At 51.9% G+C, this 13,538-nt stretch overlaps 4 protein-coding genes across 4 annotated transcripts; 3 read left to right on the top strand and 1 right to left on the bottom strand.

The window, feature by feature from the left end:
* Window positions 1–755: 755 nt before the first annotated feature.
* On the top strand, window positions 756–4,109 carry Z518_10695 (uncharacterized protein; the record flags this gene model as incomplete). Its single annotated transcript, XM_013411526.1, has 1 exon — window positions 756–4,109. One exon carries the CDS (start codon window positions 756–758, stop codon window positions 4,107–4,109), a length of 3,354 nt encoding a protein of 1,117 aa, XP_013266980.1.
* Window positions 4,110–4,823: 714 nt separating this feature from the next.
* On the top strand, window positions 4,824–5,591 carry Z518_10694 (uncharacterized protein; the record flags this gene model as incomplete). Its single annotated transcript, XM_013411525.1, has 1 exon — window positions 4,824–5,591. The coding sequence occupies one exon, from the start codon at window positions 4,824–4,826 to the stop codon at window positions 5,589–5,591; it is 768 nt and encodes a 255-aa protein (XP_013266979.1).
* Window positions 5,592–6,281: 690 nt separating this feature from the next.
* Z518_10693 (uncharacterized protein) lies at window positions 6,282–8,404 on the bottom strand (the record flags this gene model as incomplete). The annotated part of the gene is made up of 2 exons (XM_013411524.1): window positions 6,282–6,536; window positions 6,617–8,404. 2 exons carry the CDS (start codon window positions 8,402–8,404, stop codon window positions 6,282–6,284), a joined length of 2,043 nt encoding a protein of 680 aa, XP_013266978.1.
* A 960-nt stretch (window positions 8,405–9,364) lies between these two features.
* On the top strand, window positions 9,365–10,024 carry Z518_10692 (uncharacterized protein; the record flags this gene model as incomplete). The annotated part of the gene is made up of 1 exon (XM_013411523.1): window positions 9,365–10,024. The coding sequence occupies one exon, from the start codon at window positions 9,365–9,367 to the stop codon at window positions 10,022–10,024; it is 660 nt and encodes a 219-aa protein (XP_013266977.1).
* Between the last annotated feature and the right edge of the window lie 3,514 nt (window positions 10,025–13,538).

Below are 13,538 nucleotides of genomic sequence, written 5' to 3'. Positions count from 1 at the left end.
TGACCTCGGATTCTTTACACAGGACGACTCGAGATCAGACAACGTGGCAATGACATCATCGTGCGCGGCTTTGGATATGGTCGGTTCTCCGTGTTATGACCAAAGTCGTCTGCAGAAGACCTTATTACGGTATAACACTCCCATCGACATAAGCTTCCGCTCAGAGCCGAAATCATGGTCGGAGAGCCAAATCGGCTTTGTGAAGACGCTGACGATAGTCATTGCACAGAGCCTTGTGGCCACTGTCTCGAGGCCGCTGTACGAAAAGTCAATGGGTTGACTTATGTAATATATTGGTGATAAGACACCCCGCTAAAAAATTTCCACTCCACCGCCACACAGCTCAGGTCACCAGCCTCACCGGTGCTCTGTGGCTGGTGAACGTCGGCTTTTCTGCATTGGGTAAGGACCGTCAACACGGTCTGGAGACGTGTTGGGGGATGAAAGTAGAGAGCCAGACGATATAGTTCACAACGCCGTTTTGAAGTTTTAACCTGTGCCCTTTTTTAGCTCTCTCCCTACAGCGGCCGACACACCCTCGGATTCCTGCGCCGACACGATCGATAGCAATTGAAGGAATGGTGGCCAATTCATGAAGCACCAGCAAGCCCCTTGCCACTACGCGACGACAAACAATCTCCGATGAATCTTACTCTCCCTGCTGGACTTCGATTGTCCAACCTACTGCTCCCTACAGCGTCCTCCATATACGCTATCTCTCACTTTGTGCAACCGATCGACCAACCATGTAAACAATGGGCTCCCACCCGTATGGCCTCCGAAGCAGGCTGAACACTCAAACCCCTTCCTTGCGCACGACACCAACAGCCTCTCCAGTTCTCGCCAAACCAGGCCCTGGACTTTCTCGCAAGACCCGACCTTCAGACGTGACCCTAAAACTGGAAAGGGTCATTGGGACTACTACGAATAGTCCCAATGGATTGACCTGTTGTTCAGCTACCGATTCGTATGCGTACTGCGCTGGAGCCGTTGCGGTGCTTGCGAAAGTCGAGTCCGATAACATCCCTTCACACCGATACTTCAAAGCTCGTCCGACTGCACCCTCCTTAAACCCTCCCACGTCTCATTATGAAAGTTCGCCGGCAACCACACCGTCAAAGAGGAGGTCTGCGTTATTCACCCCACGGAAGGGCCAGGATGATTACAATGGAGGCTCCTTTGGTCGGGAGTGGCTGGAGGAATCCGGTGGCGGCCAGACATGGACTGCCAGAGAACGGATCAAGACTGCATCCTGCGTCTCCCTGAGTCGAGATGGTCGTTGGCTGGCAGTGGGAGAATCCGGGTATAATCCACGGGTTCTGCTGTTTTCCACCGCTGAAGATGCCTCCTGCGACGTCCCAACCTCCATTGTGAGCGATCACACTCACGGCGTGCGTTGTGTCGCCTTCAGCTCCGACATGAAATTCCTCGCAACCCTAGGCAATCTGAGCGACGGTTTTCTTTTTGTGTGGTCGATCAATGCGAAGACAGGTCAATTGGCACTCCATTCTGCCAATAAATGTACCACAAATATATGTGATATGACGTGGTGTGGCAACAACTTAATCACTGTGGGCACACGACATATTAAAATCTGGCAAATTAAGGACCCCTCGAAACAATCTCCCACCCGAAGGTCTAGGTTTCGGCCAGCTGATATTTACCCATCGAGCCCCGGTCCCGCGCCTCTGCAAGGACGGAACTGTCTCTTGGGATCCATGGTGGACTCGACTTTTACGTGTGTCGCTTCCATCGATGAAACTCTCGCCGTGATCGGTACAGAGACGGGCCATCTTTGTTTGGTGGACATATCCCAAAATATGCTCGAGTTGAAAGTGCTAAAGAAAATGAATTTCTCCATCACGTCGGCTGCATTCGTTGCGGAAACCAATCGACTTTTGATGGGAACATCCCAAGGTCTTCATTCGGAGGATTTTGATAGCTTAAGGAAGCTGGAAAATCAGATGGCCCCGAAAACTCCCCAGCGAAAGCCTTCCCGGCTGTCGTCCATACGACGTTCGCTAGGCTTGCTTCACCAGACTGGTCGATGTGTGATGGCGATTGGTACTCTATCAGACCATACTATTACGCTGGACAATGATGGAAGTCTGCAGATACAACGATATGGCATTGACGAGCAAGACCAGTTCCAGCCGACATTTGCGGCGCATAACAGCGTTGTGCTAGGCGTGCAAACTCTCCCCGAGTTAGCTGCCTTGGGCCATTTCTACACCTGGTCCAAAAATGGTGAAATCAAGTTCTGGAATTCCGATGGCGTGCTGTTAAATCAAGAGCATCTTGACCTCGACGAGACCGACTCAGATGGGGAGCATTGTGAAAACGAATTAAGTCGAATGAGATACTCGGCGAATGTGGGATGTTTCGTCGCTGGTGATCGGTTTGGATTGCTGAAGCTGATCAAATGTCCAGACTGGCGAGTTGTGCATACCATCCGGGCCCATAGCGCAGAGATCACAGGTATGACGGTCCATGATCCCGAATCTTTGGCGGCCACGTGCAGTAGGGATCGAATGGTTCAACTCTTCCGGATTGATGGTGACCACTTTGAACTTCTACAAACAATGGATGACCATGTCGGATCCGTGAACCAGGTATTGTTCGCCCAGCACGGAGAGAAGTTGTTTTCTTGCTCGACTGATCGATCCCTGATCATCCGTGACCGTGTATTCAGGCAACAAGACGGTGTCCAGACTCCAGCATATTTGTCCACCAAGGTCTTGACACTCAAAGGCTCTCCGTTATCGATGACAATCTCGGCCGAAAATATGCTTATCGTATCGACGATGGATCGTCGTGTCACCCAGGTTGACTTTTCAACAGGCACTTTGATGGACTCATTTAAGGTGGGAGATTCTGAGAGCGATGACACAGTCTTCCTGAACTCTATTATCTGCAGCTCGTCAGAGGCCACAGATGGTTCCCCAAGGCTCCTGATTGGATACTGCTCCATGGACAAATCTATTCGAGTTTACAACGAGAAAAATCTCACTCTCCTCGGTCGAGAATCGGGCCATACGGAAGGTGTCAGCGATATCAATTTCCTCGATCAATCTGAGGACCAAATCACCGGTCGTCGATGCACGATCGTCAGTACGGGATTGGATGGAACCATCATGATTTGGAGTGTTTCCAAGACCCTGGCGTTGACGGCTCAGGACGCTGTACCAGAACGAACTCAAGGATTGGGCATCTCAGCAGAGGACTCTGAGATGGCAATCGCCAAACCAAGTCCTGCTTCCTTACCGCCTCTAAGAAAGGTCCTGACAAAGTTGGATGTGGCGGAACTTACGCGGGCAAGTGGGTTGGTGTCGCCGGCCTCTCCTCGATCATTATCTCCAGTCCGATTAAAGCGGAAAACATCCAAACTTGCTCTTTCAACGACCATGGAAGATGTTGAAGAAACTCCAAGCAAAATGGGTGAAGCTCCCGTGGCTAATGGCCCATCACCGAGCACGGAGAAAACAGATGCTCGACGATCTCCCTCTCCCCCCGTTCGAATGTCATCCAGACCTAAGAAGCAGCGATCTAAAACAGAGTTGAGCAAGGATCTCGAGTCTAGAAGAACAGGGGTTTTAGACCGGTCACCGTCACCACCTCCTCTACCTATCTCTATGCCATCCACACCAAAACATCGGCAGAAACCAAACAACAGTCGATTGAGACGACCACCATCCGTGCCTTCGGACCTACGTTCCCACGCTCTCGCCCAAGGTCGCCGTCAAAGTATGAGCCAGGCGTCCGATTTTGGAAGCTTGGGAATGGCCACAGAACAAGCGTGTCGAATGCTAAGAACGTACAAAAAGAAACTAACACAGAGCAAGGAAGCGGTGGACCTCGATGACCTGGAGGACGAGGTTGATGGCCTGTTGAAGATCATACGGGAAAGGAAGGACAGGACGCATCAGGGGCAGTCACGAACCCAACATCAAGAGACAGGTGCTGCGGATCGAAGAGCGAAGGCGAATGCTGTGACCGCGAGTGAGGTCAATCAGCTGGCGGTTTTGCTGGAAAGGTCAAACATGGCTGATTCTCCAACGACATCGACGACGACGGCGAAATGCCAAGAGGTCTTGTCCTCAAAAGCATGATTTGGATTTCTTTGTGTTATTTCTTTTTCCGGAGCTCAGGATCGAGAGGTTTTGAATGGATATGTAGCTGGACGTGGAATTGAGGGACGATGGGACAATCATAGACCACTTCATCCTCGGGATTTTGAGAGCTTTATTTCTGGCACGGACAGGATTGATTGGAACAGAGCAATTGGACAAGGCAACGGAAATGATACCAGACACCAACCAAGCAAGAGGATTGGAGATCAGATGCTCGATCGGGGGTCTTTTCTCCAGCAGCATTTGGCTTGGGGAAATGTACTATTTGATGTAGGTCTATTCTTATATGTATATATGTATATACCTCTCTAGATGAGAGATGGAAGCTACCTAGCAAAGAAAGAGCGGAAATGCCGTGCTCTCCTCGAGGTCCTAAATCAGCGTGCCACGAGGCTGAACGAAGCAGGGGCTTGACTTAGCAGCGTCTTGTTCAACGCACTCTATCTCATGATCTGCGCCACACTCGCTCCCCGCATAAATTTACGTCTTCCTCCAATTCCGCTACATGACTGTACATTCTTACCTTCGGGCCCTGCGTTTCTGTTCTACATTTCTGGGAAACCCTCGACCAAAGATTTCCTAACTGCGTTGTTAATTGGAGCAGAATTCATTACCTCATCATTTGAACCTGGCCATAAGGCCGCCTCCATTCTCCAGCACGGCGCGAGGCAAGGAGCAACAAAGCAAGCAAGAATGACCTCTGAATCCCCAGAGGAGATGCAAACACACTTATCCTTCCTGAAACAAGCACTGGACCTCGCGTCCCTCTCACCTCCCAGGCCAACTAACTTCCGCGTCGGTTGCATCATCGTTTCTCAATCTCCCTCCCCTAACTCGTCAGTGCTCGCGACAGGCTACACGATCGAACTGCCCGGTAACACGCACGCAGAGCAGAACGCACTCTCCAAACTCGCGGCCCAACATAGCGTGCCAGAGACACGACTGAACGAGATCCTCACGCCCGAATTGAACGCGGTACTGTACACGACGCTCGAACCCTGTGGGAAACGACTGAGCGGCAACTTGTCGTGTGTAGAGCGAATTATCGCTACGCGAGCAGGCAGGGCTGCGGCTAATGAGACAAATGGAGCAGGGATCAGAAAAGTCATCTTCGGCGCCAGAGAGCCAGGTACGTTTATTCAGGATTCGAAGAGTCTGCCGCGTCTGGGTGAGGCGGGGGTAGAGTGGGTTTATGTGCCTGGTTTGGAAGAGGAGATTTTGAAAGTGGCCATGGCGGGACATGACAATAATAACACTAGTCCTGAACGGTCACAACAGCAAAACTCAGAATTCGAAATGAGAAAAGGAGTAGGGATCGAAACAAGGACACAAGCTCGGACGCAAACAGAATCGGAATCAGGGACGAATGTCGACGATATCACGCCCGAAGAGAGGAGGAGGCAGGAGGCTTTGCCACGGAATCCGAAGAAGAGAATGATGGAGGTCGATGTGAATCAGTGATGTGATCCTGACCTTGAGTCCTTGAGGATCAAATCACTCTCCGGTTTACAAGTGCCTTTTTCTTCTTTCCTCTGACGGCGATCCTCATGGAATGATCCTGATGACGAGGCAAACAGGGACGTGATGAGAATAAAATAGAAAATGATTGTGGCGTAAAATGGTTCTTCTCCCCATGTCAAGACCAAGACCAAATACCTTGAATGTTGGTCTCTGAGGGTTTTCATTCTGTATCATGCCAACTCATCTTATGTTGAGCAAGTGCTCGTTCTCGACCTCGGCCTCAATGTCAATCTGGTTCTGAATCTGATGTCATCGACTGTGCGTGTCATGTCCTCATAATGTAACTTAACATCCCATCCCGTCTCCCCACTTCCCATTCCCTTGCTGATGCTTTGTCTAAGTCCTAAACGTCCCTAAACACCAAGATTCGAAACTTGACGGAGCATGAGCATTGAAATCCAAATAAGAATGGAAGCGCGTATTCGATGACCTTGTCGTCGGTAAGTGCTCGTTTGGGAATCAAGCACGGTGTCCAATATCGATGCATGCGGAATATCGCGGCCATGCGAAATAAGAAATGTGAGTCTTTCCGCCGTTTTGAACATCCTTTCGCCCTCACCCCTCTTCCCACCTCCTCCGGTTTCGCCGATCAACACGCCAATGTTGATGCCAATCAACCCAACCAACCGATCAATCAATCCTCGCCTGAGTCAAGCTCCTGCGTTTAATCGGAATATTGCTGGCGGTGAGATTATTTGTCAGTCGGATCTTGGTGCTGCTCACTCGGACTTGGGAGCGAGGCTTTTTCAGCCTCTTCCGCGCCACCATCACCGGCACGGAGGATTTCGTGACAAGGTAGTTCGAAAAGGAGCCTAGAAGAACGCCTTTGAGAGAGCTACGGCCCCGCGTGCCCACGACGCAGAGCGTGGGTTCAAGTTCATCGATCTGCAAGAAGACTGTGAGTTAGACACAAGATACCGTTTTTAATGACCGCACATGAGAGCAGACCAGGGCTGCTGACTTACCGCACCAAGAATCAAGTGTTTCGGACTCTTACAATGAATCACTTCAATCATACACCGGACCTGGAGAGTCGTCTTGCGAACCAGTTTGAGGAAATTTTGCGTAATGTCCTCGACGGCTCTCAAGCGTTCCATTTCCTTTTTGGTTACTTTCCTTGCGTCGACGGAGCCAGTCAAGCTCTCCGCCTCCGTGGCTGGGACGTATTTATTGCCCGGGCCTAAACCGACACTTGTTCCACCTCCTTGCGTGGTCTGCCGGGTGAGGGTATTCATGGCCTCAGAAGCGTCCTTGCCAGCTTGGGCACCCTCCGCTTGGAGAACCTCTCTCTCGGCTTCGGTGACTTTCCCGGCCGATTCGTCCTCGATGGCGTAGATGGCGAGTAAAGTATCGCCGTCTCTCAGCATGGTGCCTACGACCCACTCCATGGCGTAGCTTGCCTCCACGCTTAAATCGCTACACACCAGATAGAGTCTCGCCGTTCTTTCGCCGGCTTCGGCTTGTTGGTGAAAATGTATCCAATTCCCTCTCAGGATCATTCGGACATGGCGGTCGGGGACTCGAGAATCAAGCGGTGATATGTTCAGAGCCAGAGTTTTCGCTTTGTTGATGGCGGCCGTATCGTCATCGTCATCATCTGCCGACGTCACCGATCGAGAGCGGCCAGCAAAATTTGTGGGCGGGTGTATGTCTGTTTTTTGGTCTGATAGACTCTCCCCGGTGGGACTGGTGATTGAAATGGATGGTTCGAGTAATGACTTTACGGATTGTTTCGCCGACGGAGGCTTCTTTTCCTCCTCGGGGGATGCTGTGCCGTCGGAGTCAGTCGATTTTGCTTTGTCTGCTGCACTCGCGTCGGAGAGCGTCCGTCTCTCTGATCGACCTCTAGTCTCATCCTCATCACTACTGGGAGACATGACATCTTCGTCACTACTCTCGGCAGAAGCCTCCTCGTCGCCGACACCATCCTTCGGAACTCTCCCCGTGCCCTCTTCCGCATCGTCCGTGACGGTCGAGCAGCTGTTGGACTTATTTGAGAGTCGACGATGAGCCTGATCATCCACCACCGTCCCCGAACGGGTCGTCAATCGCCCAGGAGGACTAGATGGGCTCAGAAAACCGGACTTGGGGTCCGGTTGCCGAATTCGAGATGATGGGGATCGTGAATGTGTGCCAGTGACGGCAGTAGAATTGTGTCTTCCCGGCCCGGCGTCGGAGAAGCCGACGTACAAGAAGGAAAAGTCTCCTGACACCGCGGCGGCCATGGCTGCTGAACCCTCACGCGGTCTCCTGGTCTCGGGGGGGGACCTGGTGGAAGCTCCTGCGCTGGAAGGCATGGCCGACATATCAAACTGAAAGTGGTGTTCAAATCCACGTTTATCTTCATCTTGTATCTTAGGCAGACCCACCGGCCGATCGGTTTCCAAGGAAGGTCGTTGTCGTGTGCTCACGGGAGAGCTCTTGGCGAGGACCGGGGAATTCGGCTTGCTCGTATGCGGAGAGGTGTAGGTTGAAGGATCCGAAGGGTCTAATTTGGACGGTCTTTTGGATTGAGAAGGACTCGTCACTCCGACTCCAATACCTGCTATGGAGCCGTGTCTCGGGGTGGGATAATCGACATCGAGCATACTGCGAATCGGTGGCGGAGGAGTGGCAATCCGAGGAGGCTTGACTTTCGACATCGGACTGGAGGGTCTTTTGCGATCGAGGGCCGCAAGGACTTCTTTATTCTCCTCGTCGAGCAAAGCTTCGAGGCTCATAGGGGCTCGAGACCTCGATGGCGGTCGGTCCATATTTTTGGCGGAAGGAGAATTGGTAGGGACGTAGTGCGAGGATCAAAGAAGCCGGTTCAGAGACACCTGACCACAAAATCGCTAGTGAAGACGCGTGCTCAAGAGAAGAGGAGAATCACGACGTGGTAGAAACAAGACATGGCGGGCGCCAGCAGATCGAGTTGTCCGTGTTTGAGTCTACGAGTGAGAGTCTGTTGCTCTATCCTAATTTGAGCAAAGACTGGCGAGGGCCAACGGCTGGCAGAGGGGACGTTGTTCTTGGCCGTCTGTCACCAATTACCGGTGCCATGCCAATGCCCGCATGAGCCTGTGACCGTACCTAAGCGTTGATGTCTCCAGACCCGTGTGGGGTTATCGACAAGCCCAAGGGAGAAAGGTACACAGCCTCTGCCTAGAAGCACTACGGCACCTGCAGAGGAGGGAGGACGAATACGAAAGGACTGAGGGAAGAGCACCCCGACATCGAGTGTCGAAGAACCACACATATTGGGCGCTTGATGGTCTCGAATGGGTAAAGACTACATCTGGCACATGCAAGACATTTTTAATCCTTTTCCTTTCAAGAAGAAGCGAAAAGTGGTTTGGCGAGGGGCAACCATTCTTATCGTTCTTATCGTGCCACCGGAGAAAACATTTGAGGGATTGCTCATCCGTCATCGTGCTTAGTCCCCGCTTGGATGCGCGCGCGCCCTCACATGCGACACCCCCATCCTCCCCTTCATGAGTTCGATCATTGGCTCTTCAATGTCGCAAGCTCCAAGCTCCCAGCTTTCCCACAAGAAGCTCCCCTCGGCATTGGCCTTGGAACTGGATATCCGGGGACGGAGCTCAACCTTGAACGGCTGACGCAGCAGGCCGGCTTGCTTCCAACTTCCATGCTCTTGGAATGCTACAAAATCCCCAGCCTTCCCATTTTCTCGCGTCAGGCTGACCCTCTCTTCTAGTTCTCCGACTGCGACCATGCCTGTCTCAAACGGATTCGTCGTCTTCCTCCCCCTCCTTTCTCTCCTTGTCGTAACATCTGTGTCTCAGAATTCGTGTGGAACCGATCAAAACCCCTATTGTGCCGGGAATGATGTATTTGAACAGCTTTGCTGTCCTTATCCCAATGTTTGCTACTGGCAGAATCGCGATGGGGCTCCTGGCTGTTGCCCCGCCGGACAAGTCTGTGATGGCGATACTCCATACTACACCCCCGTTTCCACTTTGCAACCGACGACCATCACGGCCAGTCCGACTCCGACTCCGACTTCGACTCCCGCTCCCACCTCTCAGCGTACGGTGGTTAGTACCTTCGTCGGTGGTGGAGGGGTCGTGGTGGTTACTTCGCAGAACAATGTTGTCACCACCACCACGGACGACGGGAATGGAGCTTATTCGACCGTCACCTCCAACATCGGCAGCGTGTATTCTACCGTGACCTCCAGTGTCATTGGTGTATATTCCACGGTCACCTCGGTTGTGGGAGGTGCCTATACCACCGTTACGTCGGATATAGGCCAGGGCTTTGCCACCGTTTCCGGAGTTTTGGTGGCCCCCGCCCCAAGGTCATCCATGATCACGCTTGGGATGCCTGTCATGGCTTGCTTATTGGTGGTGGCCTGGAACTTCGTTGGATAGACTGACATGCAAAGTCGATCCATGGACGACGATTGGTGGGAAATGATTTCGACTTGGATGATTGGACATTTCCTGTCCCGGGAGATGATGGGCCGAATACAAGAATCACCCTATGTATTCCTCTTCAATTGTCCAGGCGAAGCAGTATCTGCTTGGGAAGTCTCCGGAACTGAGATTTCAGCTCTTGATGTTCCGATTCCTATGATGAAACCATCTCTTCCGTATCTTCTTCCACGATCATCGGATACCATACCTGCTCGGGAAGCGAAAAGGGGATGCGCACTCAATGGAATCGGGGGAAGGGACACGACGCACAATGCTTCATCAAAGCGGACGTGATGCGACAACAGCCGGAGGGGACCCAGATACGCCTATGACGTTACCGAAGGGGAGAGGAATATCGCCGACAGCAACCGTGAATGACCAGTAGCCAGGCTGAGGAGATACAGAGGAAGTTGTGACCAATATCTCAAGCTTCAGGCGTAACGTCAGAGTTTGACCATGCTCTCATCTCCTGGATCAAACATTCAGCTAGCAACACGACTGCTGAATGCCATATTGACGGAAGTACAAGTACCCGAGACTCACCTTTGCCAACACATTATCAGAAGGCACGTCGCCACCCCATCGATCTTTAACCTTGCTCATTTTCTCCCCTTCCCCTTCTCCAGCCAAGTGCATCAACACCTTACTATCTGTCACCTGCTCTTTCCCGACGGTTTTGACCTTGTACCGGCACTATAACTTGATTTCAATGCGAATCCCGGCGGACACAACCTCAACCTGCTCCTGTGTGATATCGCTTATCATGACCCTCAATCCATCCATCGAGTCCTGCATTGTTTGCGTCCCGTTGCAATGATGAGAGGGTCGTGAAACGATGTGTCGTCCGTCCACAGCGAGAGTCTGTGTTTGCTCGGATGTCCAGCGAAGAGATCCAAGACAGAAGCGGTGAGAAGAGATTATCCAGGAATGAGGCTCATGCCTGATATTGTAGGAGGTCAGGCACCGTGGATTATATATTCTGCAAAGGAGGGCGGTGCACGCCAGGCGTTAGCTTGGAGGTGAAAGTTGAGGTCGAATTGACCGTGATAGCACCGATGAAGTCGCTTTGGATGACAATAGCTATGGTGTGTGGGGAGGTTTCGAAGATGGTGGGCGGGATGGATGCGGAGGCTTAGATATGACCTGATATTATAGGCCTCCAGGACACGGTGATGGCAGGTAGGAAATGAAATGATGAATGAATAACGACACAAGGATATTGATGACGGCCAGGAAGGATGATGGGACCATCGCATAAAGATAACCCGTCCAATAATCGTACACTCCTGACATAGAGTTCTCGCGGAAGAAAAGTCGTGGTGAAAATATCTATTTATCCATGACGTTGCTGGGGTTCATTCACCATGCACGGAGCAAGCATGATATCAGGGAGGTCCCTTTGCGTTGATTAAAGTAGAATTTGCCCTTTCGTTCCCTCACCCTTACAGCCTTGCAAAGGTCGACATCACCAACAGGCACTCCGTGTCAGTCCGTTCAAAGCCCCACTACAAATAAGTAGCAGAATAAAACATCCTCCACCTGATCATCTCGCTCCCGAGCAAGGCACATCCTCGTTCCATGCCTGCAAGAACCCTCTCCTCGACGTGATCTCCCAGGTGAGGACATTGCTTCAACGTCTCTAGCAAGACAGCCACTCCCTACAGTCTCGCCCCTGATGCATCTGCTAGAACCCACAGACGCAAGGCCGGCACTAGGTCCCAGTCAGACTCCTCTACCATGGATAAAGCCACGCGCAGCTGAGCGTGGCCTCAAATGTGATGGTGCACGTCCATTAGTGTAGCCAACGCTACTCCCTGTTTCTTGGCCATCGTCCGGCAAAGTCATGATGCGGCTTGCAAGACCCAGCACACAGCCGTCGTTCAAACCGCACCAAAGTGACGTGGAGAAAAGTCTTCTCCACCATGCTCAAGCCAGCCACCGGACGTGCAAGTATATCGTCGCGCACGACCTGGATCTCGCGCAGGGGCTTTCTGATCTCTCGCCCGGCGTCACTCGCGAATCGCTCTTGCACTGGTTCTAGGTGCGTGACCGGATCTGATTTCCACACGTGTTCCCAGCGTGAGAGGTGTGCGAATGGTAATCCATCACCAAAGAGTTCGACGTAGAATAAAATCGTTCCGCTAATCATCCGCTGCAATAGAATCCCAATTATCCGAGCTCGGAGAGAGAAGCGAGTCCGTCGCGCAGTTGTAACAATGTTTCCCGCCTGGCCATGTATTGCACCGCCTCGCCGCGAGTGTGGTAGGCGAGCCCGGTGTTGATCAGTATCGATACTGTGGTGAGGATCTCGTCCGTGGCAGCAGAGCCGGTCGCGAGGGGCGCGTGGACCATTTTATAGCACCGCGATCTTATACTCGAGGATCCGTGGGTTCCGACGCAGAAACGTCTCCGCGTCCGCGCCTGTCAGGTTCCCGCGGAAATGCATCCCCCAGCAGCACAAGTTTGTGTGGGGCAGCATCGGGTCGTGCATCACGAACGGGATCCGTGCACCTTGTCCGTTCACAGGACAACAGGGAATGCAGTCGTGGTTAAGCCAGCTTGTAATTAAGATCTCGTTCCATAGTGTTACAGAGACGATGAGTGCGTTGAAGACGTCCATTCGAGAGGCACCGTGCGATTGGGTATAGAATGTAGGTGCTGCTTCTTGGAGCAAAGGAACCCAAATTGCATCGTCATTCGTACAAGAGGTGATATTGTGCTGAGATGACGGAGCTGTGTTGTTGGACGATGGGGATTGACCCATCTCTAGAACTGGGATACTGTTGATTTGACCGCTTACCTTCCGAGTTGCTATCAGTTTTTGCTGTGCACAGGTTCGTGGATGGACTTTGGTCGACATCTGTCTTCGATCTTGCACCGCCGGCTGTTTAGGTACCAGGGAAAATGCTGCCAGAGTCAACATCTACCACATTCTTTCAACGAGGAGAGAGCGAGAAGAGTGGAGCTCTAGTTTCTCTTCTCTTTTCGTTGGTAAGATTCTGTACCCCTGCACTTTATCGGCATCTCCTGTTGACCGTTTGAGCTCGAGAATGATGGGATTCTTTGATTGTCTTTTGATCATACCTGTGCTTCGTCGGGGTCGAGTGTTTCGCCTCTCAAAAAGTCGGAGACTCTGAGAGATCGAGTTGTTTTGCGCGACAATGAGACCTATCATGGTGAGTAGTATCGGCGTCAAGCACGAGGTTAGGTCGGTTAAGCTGAACCTAACTTTACTTCAATCACACAAATAGGTAGCATCAAAATACAACCTCCCTCCTCCCTCATGCAAATAGAGCATGCTTTCGAATAAAAGCAACCACACCAAAGACTCGGAGCTCACCGACACATATAGCTTCTCTAGAACCCGTTGCTTTAGAAATAGATTCGGCACGTTCCCACACTGTAATGTTGTTCCGCTTTGCCTTCAGAAACCCACGGCCTCGCCTTGTCAGCGCAGATGGAAAAGAGA

This window comes from Rhinocladiella mackenziei, assembly GCF_000835555.1.
Source record: "Rhinocladiella mackenziei CBS 650.93 unplaced genomic scaffold supercont1.10, whole genome shotgun sequence".
NCBI lineage: Eukaryota > Fungi > Ascomycota > Eurotiomycetes > Chaetothyriales > Herpotrichiellaceae > Rhinocladiella > Rhinocladiella mackenziei.
Note: the sequence above shows the minus strand (reverse complement) of the source record. Positions and strands in the feature narration are given on the sequence as shown.